The 24577-nt window shown below is 43.0% G+C and overlaps 1 protein-coding gene across 1 annotated transcript; it reads left to right on the top strand.

Annotated features, from left to right (window-relative positions):
* Positions 1-284: 284 nt before the first annotated feature.
* Positions 285-20147, top strand: LOC140065495 (uncharacterized). The gene is made up of 5 exons (XM_072113094.1): positions 285-474; positions 4128-4241; positions 15549-15695; positions 15986-16123; positions 17429-20147. Exons 1-5 carry the CDS (start codon positions 423-425, stop codon positions 17671-17673), a joined length of 696 nt encoding a protein of 231 aa, XP_071969195.1. The 5' UTR covers positions 285-422; the 3' UTR covers positions 17674-20147.
* The last annotated feature ends 4430 nt before the right edge of the window (positions 20148-24577 follow it).

Raw genomic sequence — 24577 nt, 5'->3', positions numbered from 1 at the left:
TCAGGTTTGAAGTTGAGATTTTTTGATGGGTTAAGAAGACATACAGGATTTCTTAGAATTTGAAACATGCTGCTACTAGCGCCCGGTAGTTCTCCGATAGGCCCCACCCTTGAAATTTATTTATTTTTTTTTTCTATTTCAAAAACATTCCAACATAATAACTTGAGGCGAAAACAACAGGGCGGAACTTCATCCCAACCCGTGTCAATTCATCAAACTTCAGTTTCCTTCTTCTACAACACTGATTGACAGAACTTGCTGTAAAGTTCTGGTCACATCGAGCCTCGAGTAGCACTCACGTTGATGTAACTGACTTTCTCCACCTCCTGTTCCCGCCCATTGTAAAAAAAAATTCTAAATAGACACTTTGTTTGTCACAGTTGACATATAACATATAAAAGCCGGGCAGGACAGTCGCCACCATGACGTCCATCCTCAGACTTCTCTTCTTCCTCTCAACGTTTCTGGATACAGGTAATTTTTTACCAACAATTAATTCTAAGGGGGTTAAAAATTTTTTTTTATAGATGCCGAAAAACTGAAACTTGCAATTTGTTTAATTTGTGCTCTAGATTAAGATAAAATAAGACTGATACCTTTTGACTCTAAATCATGAAGGCATAATATATTTAGCATTTCTGCTTAACCCCTTAAGGACGCAGGGTTTTTTCGCTCATTTCTCGCTCTCCACCTTCAATTTTTACGTGTACAGACCTGTGTGAGGGCTTATTTTGTGCGTAACAAAATTTACTTTCCCGTAAGGTTATTTATTTTAACATGCCGTGTACTGCGAAGCTGGAAAAAAATTCCAAATGTGGAAAAATTGAAAAAAAACGTTCTTGTAGGCTCAGTTTTTACGACTTTGACTGTGCACTCAAAATAACACCTCTACTTTATTCTTTCATTTGGTGCGATCGCGGTGATACCAAATTTATATAGGTTTTATTGTGTTTTAATACATTTTCAAAAATTTAACGAATGTGTACAAAAAAGAAAAAAAAATTTTGCCATCTTCTGAAGCTGATAACTTTTTCATACTTTGGCGCACGGAGCTGAATGAGGTGTCATTTTTTGCGAAATGAGCCAACGTTTTCATTGCTACCATTTTCAGGTCTGTGCGACATTTTGATCATTTTTTATTCAATTTTTTATGTGATGTAAAAAGGTGTAAAAGTCGCATTTCGGACATTTGGGCGCCATTTCCCGTCTCGGAGGTCACCGCCGGCCGCAACCGTTTTTATATTTTGATAGATCGGGACTTTTTGGACGCGGCGATACCTAATGTGTCTGTGATTTTTACTGTTTATTATATTTTATATCAGTTCTAGCCAAAGGGGGGTGATTTGAATTTTTAATATTTTATTAATTTTTTTTATTTTTTAAACTTTTTTTTTTCTTTTTTTTCCCACTATTTCTTAGACCATCTAGGGTACATTAACCCTAGATGGTCAGATCCCTCCTACCATATACTGCAATACTTCTGTATTGCAATACATGGCATTTTTGCAGCTCATTCATTACAATGAGCCACTGGCTCATTGTAACGAATCTGCAGATGCCAGATAGTCTCGGGACAAACGAAGACGTGAGGCTACCATGGCAACTGATCGCCGCCTTTGCTGGCGGCAACGAAAGGGTTAATAGCTGTGATCGGTGCAAGCACCGACCTCGGTTATTAGTGGTGGGTGTTTGCTGCAATATTCAACAACCCCCACCTCTGTATGAAGAGCCCTCTTCATACATTCCCCATACCTCTGCACCATAGAGCTACGGCGCAGAGCGTTAAGGGCGTTAAGGACATCTACCACCAGGATGAAGGATTGTAAACCAAACACACTGACATACTGGTGTGTGCCCCCTCTAGCAGGACCTGCACTTTTTTTAGCTTTCTATGGCCTGTTTTTTTTTTTTACAAAAAATGGCGGTTAAAATTATGCAAATGAGTCTGAGGGGCTCTGGGCTCTATAGGTGTTAATGTAACCTGGAGCCGCAGGGTGTAAGGGGTTAACACCCGCGATCGGAGTGGGCTCGGATCGCGGTTGTTACAGCTCGTTGTCAGCTGTACTAGACAGCTGACAGCCGCTGCTTCTGGTACCGGCTCCGTTCGTGAGCCGGTGCCAGAAGCAGAACGTTATAGTGCGTCCTGGTGCTCTAAGTATCTAGCCACCGGGAAGTACCATAACGTCCTGGTGCTCCTAGGGGTTAACTGCTATGGAGCCTTGAGCCCCTCAGTCTCATTTGCATAACTTTTTTTGTAAAAACAATGGCATAAGAAACTAAAAGAAGAGTGGATCCTGCCAGAGGGGGCACACACCAGTATGAAAGTGCTTGGTTTACAATCCTTCATCCTGGTGGTAGCTTTCCTTTACGGACACCAATTTCTTGCGATACCGGTTTACTACAGCATTACGACAAGCTAATATATTTTTTGACAGGTTGTAAATCATAAAATCCATTACCACAGTGCACTTTACATTCTGTGTATTTTCTCCGGTATGTTCACTATGTATAAAACTATTTCCCTCTAGGGGATCAATGAAGTATTGTAAATTGTAACCGGCTGAAGGGTCGTATCCAATCCATAGAGAGGTGGTCAATGATTCTTACACAGAATGGTCACCAGTTATGAGCGGTGACCCCTCCATGATTACTGGGCCCACAATTATTTAACTTCTTTTTTAACCCCTTAAAGGAAATCGACTATTTGATTCCATGCATTGTGAATCAAACATACCTAGAGAATGCTGTAGCTACACTGATGTAGGGTCATGTCTTGTTTAATCCCTGAGCTGAGTGGCTTTGCGATTATAACATTCAGGACCTTGGGGAAGCTGGATTACTTCAGCCTGCCATTCATAAACACATTACACTGAGTTTCCTGAACAATTCAGACCGGACTAATCAACTTGAGCAGGATGATTCATACATAGCAGCTGGGGGATGGTGGAGCGATTAATTACTACTGTCTCTTAGGGACAACACATGATAATATCATTCTCTGAGCAGTTCATAACTAATGTGAGAGGAAAGAGCCAGACAACGGAACTTATTATCACATTTTTATAATTGTTTTTTCAGCAAAACCACTCAGTTCAGGGATTAAACAAGATATGTTTCTGCATCAGTGTAGCTGCAGCATTCTCAAGGTATGTTTGTTTCATAATGCATCAAATCAAATGGTAGATTTTCCTTGAGGACCACGCCAGATTTTTAAATTTGCCCTGTGTACCTATAAGTGGTTAACCCTTTGAATGCTTTAACATACCCAGGTAATTTTGAGACTGTTTTCTCATCACACATTGTACTATAATTTAGTGGAAACATATGGATGATATCTTTTGCATTTAATTATGAAAAAAAAAATTAAAATTTGTCAAAATTTTTTTTAAAAATTCTCAATTTTGAAAGTTCTTTGCTTTTCCATGAGTCATAGAACTAAAAAAGAATCATAACTAACATTTCCCGAATGTCTGCTTAACGTTGACATGGTTTTTTTTATGCATCCTCTAATTTTCCTTGGTTGTTAAGGGGCTTAGAATTGTGGGTACAATTTTTATACACGTTTTTATAAAAATCACCAAAATCCATATTTACAGGCACCTGCTCAGTTGTCAAGAGACTTTTAGAGGCCTAATAAAAGTAAAACCCAATATCATAGATTAAATCCCAGCATGTAATGTCAATCAGCTGCCTCTAAAGCCAGCAGGATTGTGTCATGTATTATCATCGGGATTGGGTAAAATTACACTGTACAAAGTATAGACAGGAGAAATCTTGTCTGTATCATGTTCTCGAAAAACAAGAAAAACAAGGAAAAAGCCAGAAAAAGACTGACACGGAGCGAGCAATACATAAGGAGGATGGTGCTCCCGGGGACAGAGGCAGAGCTCCGAAGGTGTGAAAGCTTTAACCCTTGCTGGTGCAGAGCAAAGATCACAGAGAGTTAGCAATCACGTAAAATAGAGCGTTGTTCAGACTGATGGAATTCAGAGTACGAACTTCAGGTGACCCCGGCACTTATATCGATGACCTATGTCTATATTCACCATGCAAACTATGTAACCATTAATCTATGTAACCCATCCCGTCCCCAATATTCACTAAGAGTCCATGTTTATATGTTTTAGGTTTGGGTCTCTCTTGCATAGAATGTGGATCGTCCTCATCTCCGTGCTCCGGAACCAGCGTGATTTGTCCTTCTGATTATGTATGTGCCTCCACTTTAGCAGAAACAACCATTGGTAAGTAATTAAGGACCATTGATGACCTTCTAGAATGCCTGAGATGTTCTTCTGCTTCTTCAATACTCAATTATCGTTGTGTCTGGTATTTCTACTCCTGGACAAACCCTTTAAATTTACTGTCCATGGCTATAAGTAGGGGGGAAGAAAGGATCCACAGGCAATTTAAATAGGATTTGTTTGGTATTGAGTTGCATATCAATGAAGCTAAGCCCTAATACCTGGCACCATCCATGGAGTATGAGGGTGAAACTTCTAGGGTTGAAAATCTTTATAATCGTATCCTAGTTGACAGGCCCCAGTGCAAAATCTGTACCAGGCCCCCGACTATAATCTATGGTTTATAATAATAGTGTCCTCATATAGGAAATTGACACCTTATGGGCCCCCTAACCCTCTTGGACCCGGTTGCGACCGCACCCTCTGCACCCCCTCAAGTTACGCCCCTGGTAGTGGAATCGGTGCTATAACTCCACAAAATAGACAATTAAACCTCTCTGGTATTCAAAATACGGGTTCCAAACTTATCCCCCCAAACAAAAAAACTGAAGTACAAATATATAAAAACAGAAATATATAATCTTATATGGTGGGTTCATGTATCCGGAGAGTTGTTTCCAATGAATCTTGAGCAGCTATACAATCTTAAAGGTGGACTTGCCCCAATGGGCGGCAGCATCTGGCACAGAGTCCAGTCCGAGTGACGTCACTCAAAATACGGAACGTCCAAAGGGACAATAATTATTGATTCATTGGAAACTACCGTACATACTCGAGTATAAGCCGACCCAAGTATAAGCCGAGGCCCCTAATTTTACTACAAAAACCTGGTAAAACCTATATTTTTTTTTACTCGAGTATAAGCCGCGTTTGGGTTTTCAGCACCTTTTTTTGTGCTGAAAAACTAGGCTTATACTCAAGTATGTATGGTACTTTCCGGATACATGAACCAACCATATAGGATTATCTATTTCTGCATCTACCACCCTCAGAACACAGGGAAGAGATTAATTATTTAACCATCATCCATTCTCTGTCAATAATTTAATGCTGTATAAACATGTTAATATCTAGACACTGACTTATAGCATCTTTAACAACGCACGTAATGCCATTTTTTATATAAATTTGTACTACAATTTTATAATCCTTGGCTACTACTTAAAGGGATTTTCCCACAAATTCAAGTTAGGCCCTATCCGAAGTATAGGGCCTAACCTGCTGATCGATTGGTCCGACTGAGGTACGTGGGACCCCATCGGACCCCTTGTTATCGTGATCTTTAAAACCTAAAATTTGTTCCTTCTTCAAGCAGTATGTAGAGATGAGCCATGCAATCAATATTGTTGTAAGCTTTGTTAAATGTTTAAAAGATTCTGTACGACTCAAAATCCAATCGGTCTGAATCGTTCTTTGTTGCTGCCGTTGGTACAATCTAGTCTTGTCCTCTACAACACATTTCCATAATAAGCTCTTTTCCCGTTTTGTAAATTTTTTCTAAATTTTCCCTCACCCGTCCACCACTCCCTACATTCTGGGACCAATGATAGTATTGGCTACCATTCATTATATAAGATTTATCAGAAGCAAATCTGATTAGATTCAGATAAGATTCAATGGCTGAATAACGTCAGATTCTTATAGTATCTATGAACCAGATTGAATAGATTCGCACATTTCTAGCTGTATGTAATATATGCAAAAGAGAAGAAACAAAGACTAGAGTCCACTGTATCTGTAAAGTACGTTATGATGCCACACTAATAAAAGTGTCAATCACCATAAGTTTTATGGAGTTTAACTATTTATGGAATATTTTCTTAAGAGAAAAGGTAGTTAAACCTTGGATGATACGTGCAGATCTGATTTTTTTTTATTGGCCTAATTTAGTTATATTTTGATTACGTTTTATTTAATCACTAAATTGTATTTCCTTTTTTTAGTCTTTTAGCAATGTTACTGAATAAAATGGCTCATCAACTTAACTTTGGCAATAACCACACTGCAGCCTAATGTAGATAAATGTAAAGTTATGCACTTGGGCCATGGAATCAAACAGTACAATTATGTTGTAAATAGTAAACTACTTGGTAAAGCTACACCTGAAAAGGACTTGGGGGTATTAGTGGATGGTAAACTTAATTTTAGTGATAATAGCCAGGTGGCTGCTGCTAAAGCAAATAAAATTATGGGATGTATCAAGAGAGGAATAGATTCTCATGATAAAGACATAGTTTTGCCCTTATACAAATCCCTGGTCAGACCACACATGGAATATTGGGGCACATTTACTTACCCGGCCCATTCGCGATCCAGCGGCGCGTTCTCTGCACAGGATTCGGGTCCGGCTGGGATTTAAGATGGTAGTTCCTCCGCCGTCCACCAGGTGGCGCTGCAGCGCCAAAAATAATCTTAACGCCCCGGAATGCACCATCCCATAGAAGGTGAAGGTAAGCGCTCCAAAAGCGACACATTTTCGGTTTTTAAATGCGGCGGTTTTTCCGAATACGTCGGGTTTTCGTTCGGCCACGCCCCCCCGATTTCTGTCGCGCGCATGCCGGCCCCGATGCGCCACAATCCGATCGCGTGCGCCAAAAACCCGGGGCAATTCATGTACAAGCGGCGCAAATCGGAAATATTCGGGTAACACGTCGGGAAAACGCGAATCGAGCCCTTAGTAAATGACCCCCATTGTGTACAGTTTTAGGCACCAGTGTATAAAAAGGATATAGTAGAGCTGGAATGGGTGCAGAGGAGAGCAACCAGGATTATTAGGGGAATGGGGGAACTAGAATACACTGACAGATTAAAAAATTTGGGATTATTCAGTTTAGAAAAAAGACGACTGAGGGGAGACCTCATTACAATGTAAAAAAAAGCTCTGCAAAATGACCAGGACCAGAAGGCATCCTTTATGCCTAGTGGAAAGACAGTTCTACAAGAGAGGGGATTCTACCATCACCAAAGACAGGGGGCATCCTCTACACCTAGAGGAGAGGAGGTTCTACCATCACTATAGACAGGGGGCATCCTATACACCTAGAGGAGAGGAGGTTCTACCATCACTATAGACAGGGGGCATCCTATACACGTAGAGGAGAGGCGATTCTACCATTACCATAGATAGGGGGATTCCTCTACTCCTAGAGGAGAGGCGATTCTACCATTACCATAGACAGGGGGCATCCTCTACACCTAGAGGAGAGGAGGTTCTACCATCACCATAGACAAGCGGCATATCCTCTACACCTAGAGGAGAGGAGGTTCTACCATCACCATAGACAGGGGGCATCATCTACGCCTAGAGGAGAGACAGTTCTACCATCACCATAGCCAGGGGGCATCCTCTACACCTAGAGGAGAGACACTTCTACCATCACCATAGACAGGGGGCATCCTCTAAGTCTAGAGGAGAGACAGTTCTACTATCACCATAGACAGGGGGCATCCTCTACGTCTAGAGGAGAGAAAGCTCTACCATCACCATAGACAGGGGGCATCCTCTACGTCTAGAGGAGAGGCAGTTCTACCATCACCATAGACAGGGGGCATTATCTACACCTAGAGGAGAGACAGTTCTACAATCACCATAGATAGGGGGCATCCTCTACACCTAAAGAAAAGACACTTTTACCATCACCATTGACAGGGGGCATCCTCTACACCTAGAGGAGAGACACTTCTACCATCACCATAGACAGGGGGAATCCTCTACGCCTAGAGGAGAGACAGTTTACAATCAGCCTAGATAGGGGGCATACTCTACCCCTAGAGGAGAGACAGTTCTACCATCACCATAGACAGGGGGTTTCCTCTACATCTAGAGGGTAGACAATTCTACCATCACAATAGATAGGGGGCATTATTTACACCTAGAGGAGAGGTGGTTCTACCATCACCATAGACTGGGGACATCATCTACACCTAGAGGGGAGACACTTCCATAGACAGGGGCATCCTCTGCGTCTAGAGGAGAGACAGTTCTACTATCACCATAGACAGGGGGCATCCTCTACGTCTAGAGGAGAGAAAGCTCTACCATCACCATAGACAGGGGGCATCCCCTACGTCTAGATGAGAGACACTTTTACCATCACCATTGACAGGGGGGCATCCTCTACACCTAGAGGAGAGGAGGTACTACCATCACCATAGACAGGGCGCATCCTCTACGCCTAGAGGAGAGACACTTCTACCATCACCATAGACATGGGGCATCCTCTACGCCTAGAGGAGAGACAGTTTACAATCAGCCTAGATAGGGGGCATACTCTACACCTAGAGGAGAGACAGTTCTACCATCACCATAGACAGGGGGTTTCCTCTACACCTAAAGGAGAGACACTTCTACCATCACCATAGACAGGAGGCATCCTCTACATCTAGAGGGTAGACAGTTCTACCATCACAATAGACAGGGGATACCTTCTACACCTAGAGGAGAGACAGCTCTACCATCACCATAGACAGGGGGCATCATCTACACCTAGAGGAGAGGGGTTCTACCATCACCATAGATAGGGGGGCATCCTCTACACCTAGAGTAGAGTCAGTTCTACCATCACCATAGACAGGGGGCATCCTCTACACCTAGAGGAGAGGTGGTTTTACCATCACCATAGACAGGGGGCCTCCCCTACACCTAGAGGAGAGGAGGTTCTACCATCACCATAGACTGTGAGCATCCTCTACCACTAGAGGAGAGGAAGTTCTACAATCACCATAGACATGGGGAATCCTCTACACCTAGAGGAGAGGAGGTTCTACCATCACCATAGACAGGGGGCATCCTCTACACCTAGAGGAGAGGAGGTTCTACCATCACCATAGACAGGGAGCATCCTCTACACCTAGAGGAGAGGAGGTTCTACCATCACCATAGACACGGGGCATCCTCTGCATCTAGAGGAGTGGCAGTTGTACCCATACAAAAGACACCCCCGTCACTGGCCACTTTTTTCAATACTTCAAAATTCTCATACTACAAACTGAATGCCACTATATCTTATGTCCTCTCCAAAGATATGCTAAGTAGCCTCCAAACTAGTCACATCATCACACTATAAGCTGGCAGCAGCACCAAATGAATGCTTACAAAACTTGAAATAGTGTATGGTCTCAATAATGTGAGATAAAACCAACCCCATCCCCGCTACAAGGTGTTTGCTATATGTTAAGGCATCAGATGCACTTTGAAAAAGTCTGCTAGATACCACCAAAAAGGACACAATGGGGCTCATTTATTAAGGGTCGTGTGCTGCACAAAATGGTGTACAGCAAATTTCGCTGCACCCTTGATCAGGAATCCTAGCAGTAAAATGAGAGGTTAACTTTGCGTGTTTGTTTCTGTTGTAGGAACTTAATTTTATGTATAAACAACTGTATTTTGGGTCTCCCTTTCTCTCTTAAACTTGATTCTTAACCTTGCACAAACCTTATAGACTGGTGGGAAGACATTCCAATGTTTCTCAACCAGTTTCTGTACATTTCTAATGTTCTCTAATGTCAGTGGATGGAAGGAGAAAGCCGAGGAGCGGCCTTCCCTCTACTCCATGTCACTGCCCACAGGTTCATAATGTCAGCCATGCACAGTTCATGGAAGGAGGAATCCGGCACTGTGCGTGTGATGTGTTGGGTAATTGTAGTGCAATAACTGGCAGAGAGGAGGCAGGGGAGAGCTCCAACCTCCTTACCTTGATTAAGTCATGAACACAAAAGGAATATAAGTTATTTTTAGAGAACATCGGAATTGTACAGAAACTGGTGAAGAAACATTGGAACGCCTCTTAACTGCTCTGTAAGGTATCAATGATTGAGGTTTGAGGATGAGCTTTGTTGGCCTTAACAAAGGCTGGAACACAGCTGAAATGTTACTAGAGGTGGAATGCACACCACGTTTGTATCCAAGGGAGGACTGGCCATTAAGCACACCAGGGGAAATCCCGGTGGGCCGACTGCTCTGTAGCTGGTATGGGGCCGGTCTGGGGTCGGTGGGGCCGATCTGAAAATAATAAACGCTGTAGTCTTCCTTTCCGGAGTTCCCCCAAAGCTCCTCATCTTTATCCTGTCCAGCCGGCAGTGACAGCTCCGTGCGCCGGCCGCGCACAGAATATGACGTCAGTGAATTGCTGACTTTACTGCACACGGAGCTGTCACTGCCGGCCGGACAGGATGAAGTTGCGGAGCTTTGGGGGAACGCCGGAAAGAGTGAGTACAGCGTTTATTATTTTTATGTGCCGGGCAGGGGGCAGACTGTATACTGAGGGGGGTGGGGGGAAGAGGCAGATTGGTTCTATACTGAGGGTGGGCTGGCTGACTGTGTACTGAGGGGGGACTGGCTGGCTGTATACTGAGGGGGGCTGGCTGGCTGTATTCTGAGTGGGGGGTAGATTGGCTCTATACTGAAGGGGGGGACTGGCTGGCTGTATACTGGGGGGACTGGCTGGCTGTATACTGGCGGGACTGGCAGGCTGTATATTGGGGGCACTGGCTGGCTATATACTGGGTGGACTGGCTGGCTACATACTGGGGGGACTGGCTGGCTGTATACTGAGAGGAACTGGCTGGCTGTATACTGAGGGGCACTGGCTGGCTGTATACTGAGGGGGCTGGCGATGTACTGAGGGGGTCTGGCTGGCGATGTACTGAGGGGGTCTGGCTGGCTGTATACTGAAGGGGGCTGTCTGTGTACTGAGGGAGACTGGCTGGCTGTATACTGAGGGGGACTGGCTGGCTGTATACTGAGGGGAACTGGCTGGCTGTATACTGGGGAAGGGGGCTGGCTGTATACATGGGGCTAACTGGCGGAGTTATATGGCATATATAATATTTTTGTACATAGGAGCAGTATTATAGTAGTAATATTCTTGTACATAGGAGCAGTATTATAGTAGTAATATTCTTGTACATAGGGGGCAGTATTATAGTAGTTATATTCTTGTACATAGGGGGCAGTATTATAGTAGTTATATTCTTGTACATAGGAGCAGTATTATAGTAGTAATATTCTTGTACATAGGGGGCAGTATTATAGTAGTTTTATTCCTGTACATAGGGAGCAGTATTACAGTAGTTATATTCTTGTACATAGGGGGCAGTATTATAGTAGTTTTATTCTTGTACCTAGGGGCAGTATTATAGTAGTTATGTACCTGTACATAGGAGGCAGTGTTATAGTAGTTATATTCTTGTACATAGGGGGCAGTATTATAGTAGTTATATTCTTGTACATAGGGGGCAGTATTATAGTAGTTATATTCTTGTACATAGGGGGCAGTATTATAGTAGTTATATTCTTGTACATAGGGGGCAGTATTATAGTAGTTATCGTCCTGTACATAGGGGGCAGTATTATAGTAGTTTTATTCTTGTACCTAGGGACAGTATTATAGTAGTTATATTCTTGTACATAGGGGGCAGTATTATAGTAGTTATATTCTTGTACATAGTGGGCAGTATTATAGTAGTTATATTCTTGTATATAGGGTCAGTATTATAGTAGTTATATTCCTGTACATAGAGGGCAGTATTATAGTAGTTATATCCCTGTACATAGGGGGCAGTATTACAGAAGTTATATTCCTGTACATAGGGGGCAGTATTATAGTAGTTATATTCTTGTACATAGGAAGCAGTATTATAGTAGTTATATTCTTGTACATAGGGGGCAGTATTACAGAAATTATATTCCTGTACATAGGGGGCAGTATTATAGTAGTTATATTCTTGTACATAGGGGGCAGTATTATAGTAGTTATATTCCTGTACATAGGGGGCAGTATTATAGTAGTTATATTCCTGTACATAGGGGGCAGTATTATAGTAGTTATATTCCTGTACACAGGGGGTATTATAGTAGTTATATTCTTGTACATAGGGGGCAGTATTATAGTAGTTATATTCCTGTACATAGGGGGCAGTATTATAGTAGTTATATTCTTGTACATAGGGGGCAGTATTATAGTAGTTATATTCTTGTACATAGGGGCAGTATTATAGTAGTTATATTCTTGTACAAAGGGGGCAGTATTATAGTAGTTATATTCTTGTACATAGGGGGCAGTATTATGATAGTTATATTCTTGTACATAGGGGGCAGTATTATAGTAGTTATATTCTTGTACATAGGGGGCAGTATTATCATAGTTATATTCCTGTACATAGGGGGCAGTATTATAGTAGTTATATTCTTGTACATAGGGGGCAGTATTATAGTAGTTATATTCCTTTACACAGGGGGTAGTATTATAGTAGTTATATTCTTGTACATAGGGGGCAGTATTATAGTAGTTATATTCCTGTACATAGGGGGCAGTATTATAGTAGTTATATTCTTGTACATAGGGGGCAGTATTATAGTAGTTATATTCTTGTACATAGGGGCAGTATTATAGTAGTTATATTCTTGTACATAGGGGGCAGTATTATAGTAGTTATATTCTTGTACATAGGGGGCAGTATTATAGTAGTTATATTCTTGTACATAGGGGGCAGTATTATAGTAGTTATATTCTTGTACAAAGGGGGCAGTATTATAGTAGTTATATTCTTGTACATAGGGGGCAGTATTATGATAGTTATATTCTTGTACATAGGGGGCAGTATTATAGTAGTTATATTCTTGTACATAGGGGGCAGTATTATCGTAGTTATATTCCTGTACATAGGGGGCAGTATTATAGTAGTTATATTCTTGTACATAGGGGGCAGTATTATAGTAGTTATATTCTTGTGCATAGGGGCAGTATTATAGTAGTGATATTCTTGTACATAGGGGGCAGTATTATAGTAGTTATATTCTTGTACACAGGGGGCAGTATTATAGTAGTTATATTCCTGTACATATGGGACAGTGTTATAGTAGTTATATTCCTGTACATAGGGGGCAGTATTATAGTAGTTATATTCCTGTACATAGGGGGCAGTATTATAGTAGTTATATTCCTGGACATAGGGGGCAGTAATATAGTAGTTATATTTCTGTACATAGGGGGCAGTATTATAGTAGTTATATTCCTGTACATAGGGGGCAGTATTATAGTAGTTATATTCTTGTACATAGGGGGCAGTATTATAGTAGTTATATTCCTGTACATAGGGGCAGTATTATAGTAGTTATATTCCTGTACATAGGGGGCAGTATTATAGTAGTTATATTCTTGTACATAGGGGGCAGTATTATAGTAGTTATATCCCTGTACATAGGGGGCAGTATTATAGTAGTTATATTCTTGTACATAGGGGGCAGTATTATAGTAGTTATATTCCTGTACATAGGGGGCAGTATTATAGTAGTTATATTCCTGTACATAGGGGGCAGTATTATAATAGTTATATTCCTGTACATAGGGGGCAGTATTATAGTAGTTATATTCCTGTACATAGGGAGCAGTATTAAAGTAGTTTTATTCTTGTACATAGGGTCAGTGTATACATAAGTCAGTATTAAGTTATGTTCTTTCAAAAAATAAGAGTTATTCCTGTAAAAGGGAGGCAGTATGAGTCTCTTTGACTCCTCTATACACGTTGATTTAGACCTTCTATCAACAGCTTGTGTGGGGTTTAGTAACTCCACCCACATCACATGTCCACGCCTTCGTGTTTTGAGTCCGCCCACAGAATGGGGCCACTTTTATAGTTTTTTTTCCAGGGCCACTTTAAATTCCCAGTCCACCCCTGTTTGTATCTCTATTTGGAGTGCTGCCATTTTCTTTATTTGGATATCTATTGGACTCTTTTGGCCGGTAAGAGTGCAGGATGGCACCCATTGCTTTATTACCAAGAACTGTGCTGCTGTATTTTTAACTATCTATCTATCTATCTATCTATCTATCTATCTATCTATCTATCTAACTCATATCTATCTATCTATCTATCTATCTATCTATCTATCTATCTATCTAACTCATATCTATCTATCTATCTATCTCCTATCTATCTATCTATCTATCTATCTATCTATCTATCTATCTATCTATCTATCTATCTATCCATCCATCTATCTATCTATCTATCTATCTATCTATCTAACTCTTATCTATCTATCTATCTATCTATCTATCTATCTCCTATCTATCTATCTATCATCTATCTATCTATCTATCTATCTATCTATCTATCTATCTATTTATCTCCTATCTATCTATCTATCTCCTATCTATCTATCTATCTATCTATCCATCTATCTATCTATCTATCTATCTATCTATCTAACTCATATCTATCTATCTATCTATCTATCTATCTATCTATCTATCTATCTCCTATCTATCTATCTATCTATCTATCTATCTATCTCATATCTATCTCCTATCTATCTATCTATCTATCTATCTATCTATCTAACTCATATCTATCTATCTATCTATCTATCTATCTATCTATCTATCTATCTATCTATCTCCTATCTATCTATCTATCTATCTATCTATCTCCTATCTATCTATCTATCTATCTATCTATCTATCTATCTCCTATCTATCTATCTATCTATCTATCTATCTATCTATCTATCTATCTATCTATCTATCTATCTCCTATCTATCTATTTATCTATCTATTTATCTATCTCATATCTATCTTTCTTCCCGCCCGCCCTTTAGATAGTCAAGGGTAAATTTCACTCAGTTGTGGCAGCGGCAGTGTGTGGAGGGGTTTGCCCTTGAGAACCTTGTGTATTGTTTTACAACTTAATATTGCTTGTTTATGCTTATAAATGTGTTTATGTGAGTTATCTATTGTTTGGTAATAAAAACACGCCACTGTGGCCTATCTCCCGATCCTGGTGTGGTCTTATTCTTTGGGGAAGAATAAGCTAAGGGGGTGGGGGGCTTAGCACAGTGGTAGGTTCTATGTCCATAAGTCATGATGAATTCCCCTTGTGTATGTATTAGGAGTCTGATGAATCATCAGACTCCTGCACGATCCAAACCTGCAAAATCAACCTGAAAATCCGAAACTACACCTTGATCCACCACACCACATCATGTCAGCAGTTTTCCTCCACCTGTTTCAGTTCTCCGGATATCTCGATGCATGACTGTGTTATGGATGCATCAGAACGTCTGGCATGTAATGCTACATTTTATCCTCTAGTGGCCACTGCAGAAGAAATTTTTGGCCAAACCAGGTCTACCGTGATGATCATAGATGATCACTGGTGATTAATTAGGACTAATCTGTAACGATCATCTGATCTCTGCACCAGATTACAGACAAAGTTGTTTATAACCGTATTATGGTCAACAGAGGTGTTTTTTCGATCTTAAATATTCCATCAGAAATCGTTTCCTTTGTGTCTATTTGCAGGTAGATCAACCTATAACACTTTCATCAGGACATGTGAATCTATAAGGACGTGTAATATGAAGGGAAATTTTGCCACACATGAATCAAAGTACCGGTTTGCCACCACATGTTGCTCCACTGATGACTGCACTCCCCCTGATCCTACGTGTAAGTCGGTCAATTTGTCAAAAAAATGTAACAATTAATATATGTGGCTACCACTAGAGAGGGGCAAAGGGCTCACAAGGGGCATGGAACACCCACCTATAAGGTGACGACTCAACTCTGTCCTTCCAGCTCAGTTGCTATTTATTTGACTAGTGGCTGAGCCGCAGTTTCCCGGCCTGACCACCGATCGGGGAATGGCAGTGATCCCATTGTTTTCATCATTACATCTCATTAATAAATGTGTCATTTACAATAATACAATCCTACCGTACATTTTCTTCCTATCACAGTGATACCCACCAACAATGTGCCCAATGGTCGGGTCTGTCCTGTCTGTGAGTCTCTGAACTCCACCGCGTGTGACTCCCATCAAACTCTTACATGTACAGGAAACGAAACCAAGTGCGTTCTCTTTACAACAGTAACAGGTAAAACTTTAATAACTTACAGTATGTATTTAAGTTACCCTTGGGGGAAGATATTGATATAAAATATTACAAAGTTCTCTTAAAGGAAATCCACCATCAAGATCCATCATGATAATCCAGAGATATTTACTCAAAGATCCAGGGACCAAAACTGTGGTAACCTTCTTATATATGTTATCCAAGGCCTCTTTGTTCTGAAATCAAACTTTACATTTATGCTAATGCCCCGAAGGGCTCTAGGGGGAAATACCAGAGCCCCTCCATGCTTTGGGTTCACATATATCTCACCCTACCTCCCTGCTCCCTCAAAACTTCCACCTGCCTCTACCCACAGTAATCTCACAGCAACAGGAAGTTCTAGTACAGTGATGGCGAACCTATGGCACGGGTGCCAGAGGTGGCACTCGGAGCCCTTTTTGTGGGCACCCAGGCTGCTCTCCAGGACAGAGTTTACCAGATAAGGACTCAAATATTTCTGCAGTCCCAGACAACTTGAGATGCTGCTCCCAATGCTCTTTTAAGATCTCACATCTTTGACAGATTAGAACTGCAGGAAGAGTGAGAAGGTGTGAACAGGGCTGGTTATCTTTGGAGGTCCACTTGCCCTCCTGCTTTCAACTATATTGGTGTCCTCAGTGGTTCAATTCAATCGAATGTTGTGGAAGAACAGGGAGCAAAATGTTAATGTTTAAATTGTCATGTTGGCACTTGATAGAAAATAAGTGGGTTTTGGTTGCAGTTTGTGCACCCGGTCTCCAAAAGGTTCGCCATCACTGTTCTAGTACATAGTTGTGCAATAGCTTGTGATTGGGTCCTGGTAAAATCCCCAGATCCCTTTGGGCTCATTAGCATAATTTTCAAAGTTAATTTAACAATTAATTTAACAAGGAAGGAGACCATGGATAACAAATATAAGATGATTACCACAGTCTTGATCTTGGCTCTTGACCTTATCATTGAGCATGTGCAGTGAGCTCCCTCTAGTGGAGATTAAAAACGGCCAGATTATTATAATGTAACACGGATCCTGCACATTTGATGTAATCTAGATTATAATCCATATTTATTCTTTCCTTAACTAACAAACTAAAAATAAGGGAAGTCAATATGCAAATCCATTTTCCAGGATGAGATAAGGGAAACTTTGCCCCAAAACTACCCTGATCTCAAAATTGGAATAAAAAACTGATGATAACTGAGCCAAAGGTTATCAATAGATGGTACAGGATTGGTATCAAAAAGACCAATACTGGCAGTTGGTGACAATACAACGGTCTTTCTAACATTGCTATGAAATCTCTGCAGGAGACTCGTCTTCATCAGCCATTATGGGGTGCGCAACACAAAGCTACTGTGATCAGGGCAACTACTCTCTTAGTGATGGAAGAATAACGACCGCCATTAATGTCATCTGCTCCGATGGTGGCGCGAGTCTCCAGAAGATCATCCTGGCTCTGCCCATTGTGTGTCTTCTACTGCTGGGATGGCTCTTGTTCCATGTGCTGCGCAGGGTCAAGCAGCTGCGCGCATCCCGCACTGCATACATATGATGATCGGCGCGTACCCCAATACAGAGGAGTCTCTTCTCTGAGACACCATCCGACGCAGATTGGTTGGTGTCAGAAGATTTTAGCATACTCCACCCCCCCACCCGTGCTGCAGCTCCTCCTTTCTGACCATACAGCCCTCGGAATCGTCAGATCCCGGGGCTCATATCTCTGGAAGGGAGGGGGCTAGGAGGAAAATTCCAAGTGACCCCAGAATCAGGATGCTAGAGCCTGCTTTATGGTATGTTCAGTTTGGGAAGTCTGGGTTGGTGAAAGGTCCTCTTTAACGACAAAAGTGCACTATAGTCACCAGGATCAAGAAGCCAGGCGCACTTGCAGGTGTGTGTCCCCTATGGCAGGATCTGCTCTTCTTTTAGCTTCTTATGCCCTTATTAGAAAAAGGCTTTAAAATGTATGCAAATGAGCTTGAAGAGCAGATCCTGCCAGAGGGGGCGCACACCAGTATGTCAGTGTGCTTGGTTTATAATGCTTCATCTTGGTGGTAGTTTTCCTTTAATGGAAAAAAAAAAGCTTGTTTAACACTAGGGGGCAGCGTGCAATAACTAATCCGCATATACAATATTTTTGTACACAAAGGGCCACAAGATGGATTGAGGTATCAACAACATCAATTTTTTTTGCATCGAACGCACCGTTTGACTTCTTAACTTACCCCCCTTGTATATTTTTGTGTTAACCCTTACATGTACTATGTCATATTTATTTGTAAATCTTTTGTATGTATGTAAGTGTAGTAAATAAAATTAAAAATCACTACATTTTTTAAAAAAAATAAGAGAATCCTGTAACTGAAACTTGTCATATTTTGGTGTAGCCTTTGGACAGGTAAATGTGGGAAGGATAGGGCCTTCCAAGATAACCAAAACCACACCAAGCAACTAAGCCAAATGCTCTGCCTTCTATTTGAGGTAGATATAGCATCACCGTCTTTATCTCCCCCATGTGTAATGTATCAAGTCTTGTGAATATATGATCAGGTTCCCCAATACTTTTTGGATGTCAAGCGTCAAGGGCTTCAGAGTCAGGAAGACAACAAGTTCAGTGTCTCATCATAATGTTTGCTCCTGCGGGATCGGTAAGATCATGCTGGGAGATTTGCCGGACATATCTTCTCCTTGTGAGGGCACCCTGGGAGAAGAGATGACACGTATAGGAAATATGTCCTCTACCTATGTAACCACTGCCCCAATCACATGACTAAAAGGGAGGGGTTAGGAACATTCCGGCATCCGCCCAGGGTCAGGAGATGCAATACGCTCTGTAGAGCCGTCCAGGATTTCATCAGTTCTCCTCCAGGGATCTCTTTACCAGTCTAACTAGTAAAAGGTGTGTTTTTATTTTTCTTAGATTTTATTTTATTTTACAGTTCTTTTTTTTTTATGTATGTCTGGTTTATTCAACCTTTATATAACCAGCACTGTGCCTTCACATATTAACCCCTTCCCGACGTGTGACGTATTAGTACGTCACATGCTGGCTTCTGTGGATTGGAGAGAGCTCACAGACTTAGTCAACTCCATAACCGGTGAGCAATTCATCCACCGGTCACACCCGGATTATGAAGCCGTCAGCGGGTGGGCACCACCATGATAGCTAAGATTGTTGCTCCTCTGACGTCATCGGGAGTGGCGATATGTTACTATGACAGCCTAGCGCAGTGATGGAGAAACTTTTAGAGACAAAGTGCCCAAGCTACAACCAAAACCTGCTTATATGTCGCAAAGTGCCGACATGACAATTTAACTTATTGATCACTGCTGTATCACAGGTTTTAATCGTATTGGCGTCCTAAGTTCACCAATACTATGATGATGGAGAAATTTGTATTGTAGCTCCAATGAAGAGGAAAAATCAGGGGACCCAGAGCAGGAGCTCCAATGACAATCCATCTCTATCCACGCCTTCTTGCTTCTCCGGTAGTCCTGGCAGCCAAGGATGTCACTTTAAAATAGTGCTTAGCATGGCACATCCTGGGCTGTATTGGACCCCAGGAGAAAGCCTTGAGTCCTAGCTGGAAAACTGTGTTGGGGTGAAGTCCTGGGTGCCCACAGAAAGGGTTCGAGTGCCACCTCTGCTACCCATGCCATAGGTTTTCCACCACTGGCCTAGGGTCATAAAAAGACCTGAGGCTGTCTCTTGAGCGATTTGCACATTGCAATAGAAGATATGGAATATCCCCATATACTTCCATACTATAGTATGGCACTATATGGTAGGATCAATTAGACAACCTCGGGCTATAGTACCCTTGGGGTTTCAGAAGAATAGTAAAAAAAATATATATAGATATATAAATCAAAAAACATAAAAATTCTAATCACCCCCTTTCCCTAGAACTGATCTAGAAATAAATAAACTGTAAAAATCATAAACATGTTTGTTAACACCACGTCCCAAAATGTCTGATCTACTGAAATATAATAATGGTTATATCGGAAGATAGCGCCCAAAGTCGAAAATGCCACTTGTTTGCCATTTTGAAAAATATAAAAAATTCTATAAAAAATACATTCTTCAGTATGGTAGCATTGAAAACGTCATGGAAAAATAAGTACAGAATGTTTTAATTTTTCTAAATGTTTAAAAACACTATAAATAGAGATGAGCGAACATACTCGTCCGAGCTTGATGCTCGTTCGAGCATTAGCGTACTCGAAACTGCTCGTTGCTCGGACGAATACTTCGCCCGCTCGAGAAAATGGCAGCTCCCACCGTTTTGCTTTTTGGCGGCCAGAAACAGAGCCAATCACAAGCCAGGAGACTCTGCACTCCACCCAGCATGACGTGGTACCCTTACACGTCGATAGCAGTGGTTGGCTGGCCAGATCAGGTGACCCTGGGATAGACTAGCCGCTGCCCGCGCTGCTCGGATCATTCTGTGTCTGGATGCCGCTAGGGAGAGAGCTGCTGCTGCTGCAGGGATAGCGTTAGGGTGTTCTATTAGCTTACTGTTAGGCAGGAGTGAGTCTACAAGAACCCAACAGCCCTTCTTAGGGCTACAATAACGCTATACTGCAGCTAGTACCATATTGTGAGGAATTTGCAGGGGGACTTGCTACCGTTGTGTTTAGCTCTTAGTGACACACATATCCACCTCAAACACCAAAGTGGGAAAATTTATTAGGGGTTGGATTTCAATTAGGCACAGTCTGCCATTTACTTTTTATTTTACGTTTATTTTTTCATAACTCAGCGTCATCTCATCTGGCATAGCAGTGTGCTTTCATACTTGGCTAGAAAATAGCCATAGGAGAATCCAAACGGCTTACTTACGCCTACAATAGCGTTATATATATTTTATTTCTGGTTGATCTGCTGGTGGCTGTCCTTGCTGCAGTGCATCTACTACCAAATTATGAGGAATTTGTAGTGAGACTTGCGACCGTTGTGTTTAGCGCTTAGTGACGCACATATCCATCGCAAAGACCGAAGTGGGAAAATTTATTAGGGGTTGGATTTCAATTAGGCACAGTCTGCCAGTTTCTTTTTATTTTACGTTTATTTTTTTAATAACTCAGCGTCATCTCATCTGGCATAGCAGTGTGCTTTCATACTTGGCTAGAAAATAGCCAAAGGAGAATCCAAACGGCTTACTTACGCCTACAGTAGCGTTATATATATTTTATTTCTGGTTGATCTGCTGGTGGCTGTCCTTGCTGCAGTGCATCTACTAGCCAATTGTGAGGAATTTGTAGTGAGACTTGCGACCGTTGTGTTTAGCGCTTAGTGACGCACATATCCATCGCAAAGACCGAAGTGGGAAAATTTATTAGGGGTTGGATTTCAATTAGGCACAATCTGCCATTTCCTTTTTATTTTACGTTTATTTTTTCATAACTCAGCGTCATCTCATCAGTGTGCTTTCATACTTGGCTAGAAAATAGCCAAAGGAGAATCCAAACGGCTTACTTACGCCTACAGTAGCGTTATATATATTTGATTTCTGGTTGATCTGCTGGTGGCTGTAGTTGCTGCAGTGCATCTACTACCAAATTGTGAGGAATTTGTAGTGAGACTTGCGACCGTTGTGTTTAGCGCTTAGTGACGCACATATCCATCGCAAAGACCGAAGTGGGAAAATTTATTAGGGGTTGGATTTCAATTAGGCACAGTCTGCCAGTTTCTTTTTATTTTACGCTTATTTTTTTTTTAATTCAGCGTCATCTCATCTGGCATAGCAGTGTGCTTTCATACTTGGCTAGAAAATAGCCATAGCAATAGGATAGCATCGTTTGGTTTTAAAAACTAAAAAACACAAAAAAAACACAAAAAAAAGTTAAAAAAAAATTAAAGTTATGACTTTCATTTTCAAAATGTTTAACCCGAGGGCTAGGGGTAGAGGACGAGGGCGGGGACGTGGGCGTCCAACTACTGCAGGGGTCAGAGGCCGTGGTCCTGGGCGGGGTGAGACACCACCTGCTGATGAGGGAGCAGGGGAACGCCGCAGAGCTACACTCCCTAGGTTCATGTCTGAAGTTACTGGGACTCGTGGTAGAGCACTGTTGAGACCAGAACAGTGTGAACAGGTGATGTCGTGGATTGCCGACAATGCTTCCAGCAATTTGTCCACCAGTCAGTCTTCCACGCAGTCCACCCATGTCACCGAAATCGGCACTCCTCCAGCTCCTGCACCTCAGCCTCCTCCCCCCCAGTCTGCCCCCTCCCAGGAAAATTTGGCATTTGAACTGGCATACTCTGAGGAACTGTTTTCTGGACCCTTCCCACAGTCACAAACCACTTGTCCGGTTGCTGCTGAGCAATTTTCCGATGCCCAGGTTTTCCACCAGTCGCAGTCTGTGGGTGATGATGACCTTCTTGACGTAGTGGAAGAAGTGTGTAAAGAGGTGTCCGACGATGAGGAGACACGGTTGTCAGACAGTGGTGAAGTTGTTGTCAGGGCAGGAAGTCCGAGGGGGGAGCAGACTGAGGGATCGGAGGATGATGAGGTGACAGACCCAAGCTGGGTTGAGAGGCCGGGTGAACACAGTGCTTCTGAGACGGAGGAGAGTACTCGACCAGAACAGGTTGGAAGAGGCAGTGGTGGGGACAGACGGAGAGGCAGGGCCAGAGCAGGTGCATCAGCGTCAAATGTGTCACGTAGTGAAGTTCCCGTGGCGAGGGCTCCCGCGGCGAGGGCTAGATTTTCAGAAGTCTGGAGGTTCTTTAAGGAAACACCGGATGACCAACGGACTGTGGTGTGCAACCTTTGCCAAACCAGGATCAGCAGGGGTTCCACCACTACTAGCTTAACTACCACCAGTATGCGCAGGCATATGAATGCTAAACACCCCACTCAGTGGCACCAAGCCCGTTCACCTCCGGCCGTGCACACCACTGCTCCTTCCCCTGTGTCAGCTGATAGTCAGCCACCTGCCCAGGACCCTGGCACAAAAACCCCATCATCGCCTCCACGATCCTCCACAGCATCCACCAGCGTTCAGCTCTCCATACCCCAGACGCTGGAGCGGAAACGGAAATATAGTGCAACCCACCCGCACGCCCAAGCCCTTAATGTCCACATCTCCAGATTGCTTAGCCTGGAGATGCTGCCCTATAGGCTAGTAGAGACCGAGGCCTTTCGCAACCTCATGGCGGCGGCCGCCCCTCGGTATTCGGTCCCCAGCCGCCACTACTTTTCCCGATGTGCCGTCCCAGCCCTGCACCAGCACGTGTCAGACAACATCATCCGTGCCCTGACCAACGCCGTTTCTGACAAGGTCCACCTGACCACGGACACGTGGACGAGTGCTGCCGGGCAGGGCCACTATATATCGCTGACGGCACATTGGGTTAACTTGGTGGAGGCTGGGACCGAGTCTGACCCTGCGGCTGGTCATATACTGCCGACGCCGAGGATTGCGGGGCCTACCTCGGTCCAGGTCTTTCAGGCATACTATGCCTCCTCCTCCTCCCACCCCTCCTCCACCTCCTCCTCCGAACTACCATCCGTGGGCATGGCGCCATCAGTCGCTAGCTCTAGGCACAGCAGCAGTGCCGTCGCTAAGCGACAGCAGGCGGTGCTCAAACTGCTGAGCCTAGGCGATAAAAGGCACACCGCCCAAGAACTATTACAGGGCACCACGGCGCAGACTGATCTGTGGCTGGCACCGCTGAACCTGAAGCCAGGCATGGTTGTGTGTGACAACGGCCGTAACCTGGTGGCGGCTCTGCAACTCGGCAGACTGACACATGTGCCATGCCTGGCCCATGTGTTAAATCTCATAGTTCAGCGTTTCCTCAAGACATACCCCAATCTGTCAGATTTGCTCACGAAGGTGCGCCGCATCTGTGCGCATTTCAGGAAGTCTAGCACAGATGCTGCCACTCTCAGGGCAGCGCAGCGCCGCCTCCAACTGCCCGCTCACCGACTGTTGTGCGACGTGCCCACGAGGTGGAATTCAACATTAACCATTTTATCCAGAGTTTACCAGCAGCGCAGAGCGATTGTAGACTGCCAGATGTCAACTTCCACCAGAACTGGTAGTCAGGTCAGTCAGCTTCCTCAAGTCTTCAATGAGGAGTGGACGTGGATGTCTGATATCTGTCAGGTGCTGAGTAACTTCGAGGAGTCAACACAGATGGTCAGTGGCGATGCCGCCATCATCAGCCTCACCATCCCGCTGCTTGGCCTGTTGAAAAACTCTCTGATCAGCATGAAGTCGAAAGCTTTGCGCTCGTCACAAGAGACGGGGGAAGAAGATTCCCTTGTTGATAGCCAAAGCACCCTTAGGTCTGTTTCTCAGCGCATATCGGAGGAGGTGGAGGTGGAGGAGGATGAGGAGGAAGAGGAGGAGAATGTTGGCGAGACACAAGAGGGGACCATTGTTGAGTCCTTCACTGTTCAGCGTGTATGGGCAGAAGAAGAGGAGTTGGAGGAGTTGGAGGA

Source organism: Engystomops pustulosus, chromosome 6 (assembly GCF_040894005.1).
Source record: "Engystomops pustulosus chromosome 6, aEngPut4.maternal, whole genome shotgun sequence".
NCBI lineage: Eukaryota > Metazoa > Chordata > Amphibia > Anura > Leptodactylidae > Engystomops > Engystomops pustulosus.
This window is presented reverse-complemented; position numbering and strand designations above follow the sequence as displayed.

Excerpts from the sequence above, each read along its gene's own strand:
- LOC140065495 (XM_072113094.1), top strand. The coding sequence starts at position 423 with ATGACGTCCATCCTCAGACTTCTCTTCTTCCTCTCAACGTTTCTGGAT. Across the intron at positions 475-4,127 it reads CTCAACGTTTCTGGATACAG|GTTTGGGTCTCTCTTGCATA; the intron begins GTAATTTTTTAC and ends TATATGTTTTAG. Across the intron at positions 15,696-15,985 it reads CACTCCCCCTGATCCTACGT|TGATACCCACCAACAATGTG; the intron begins GTAAGTCGGTCA and ends TTCCTATCACAG.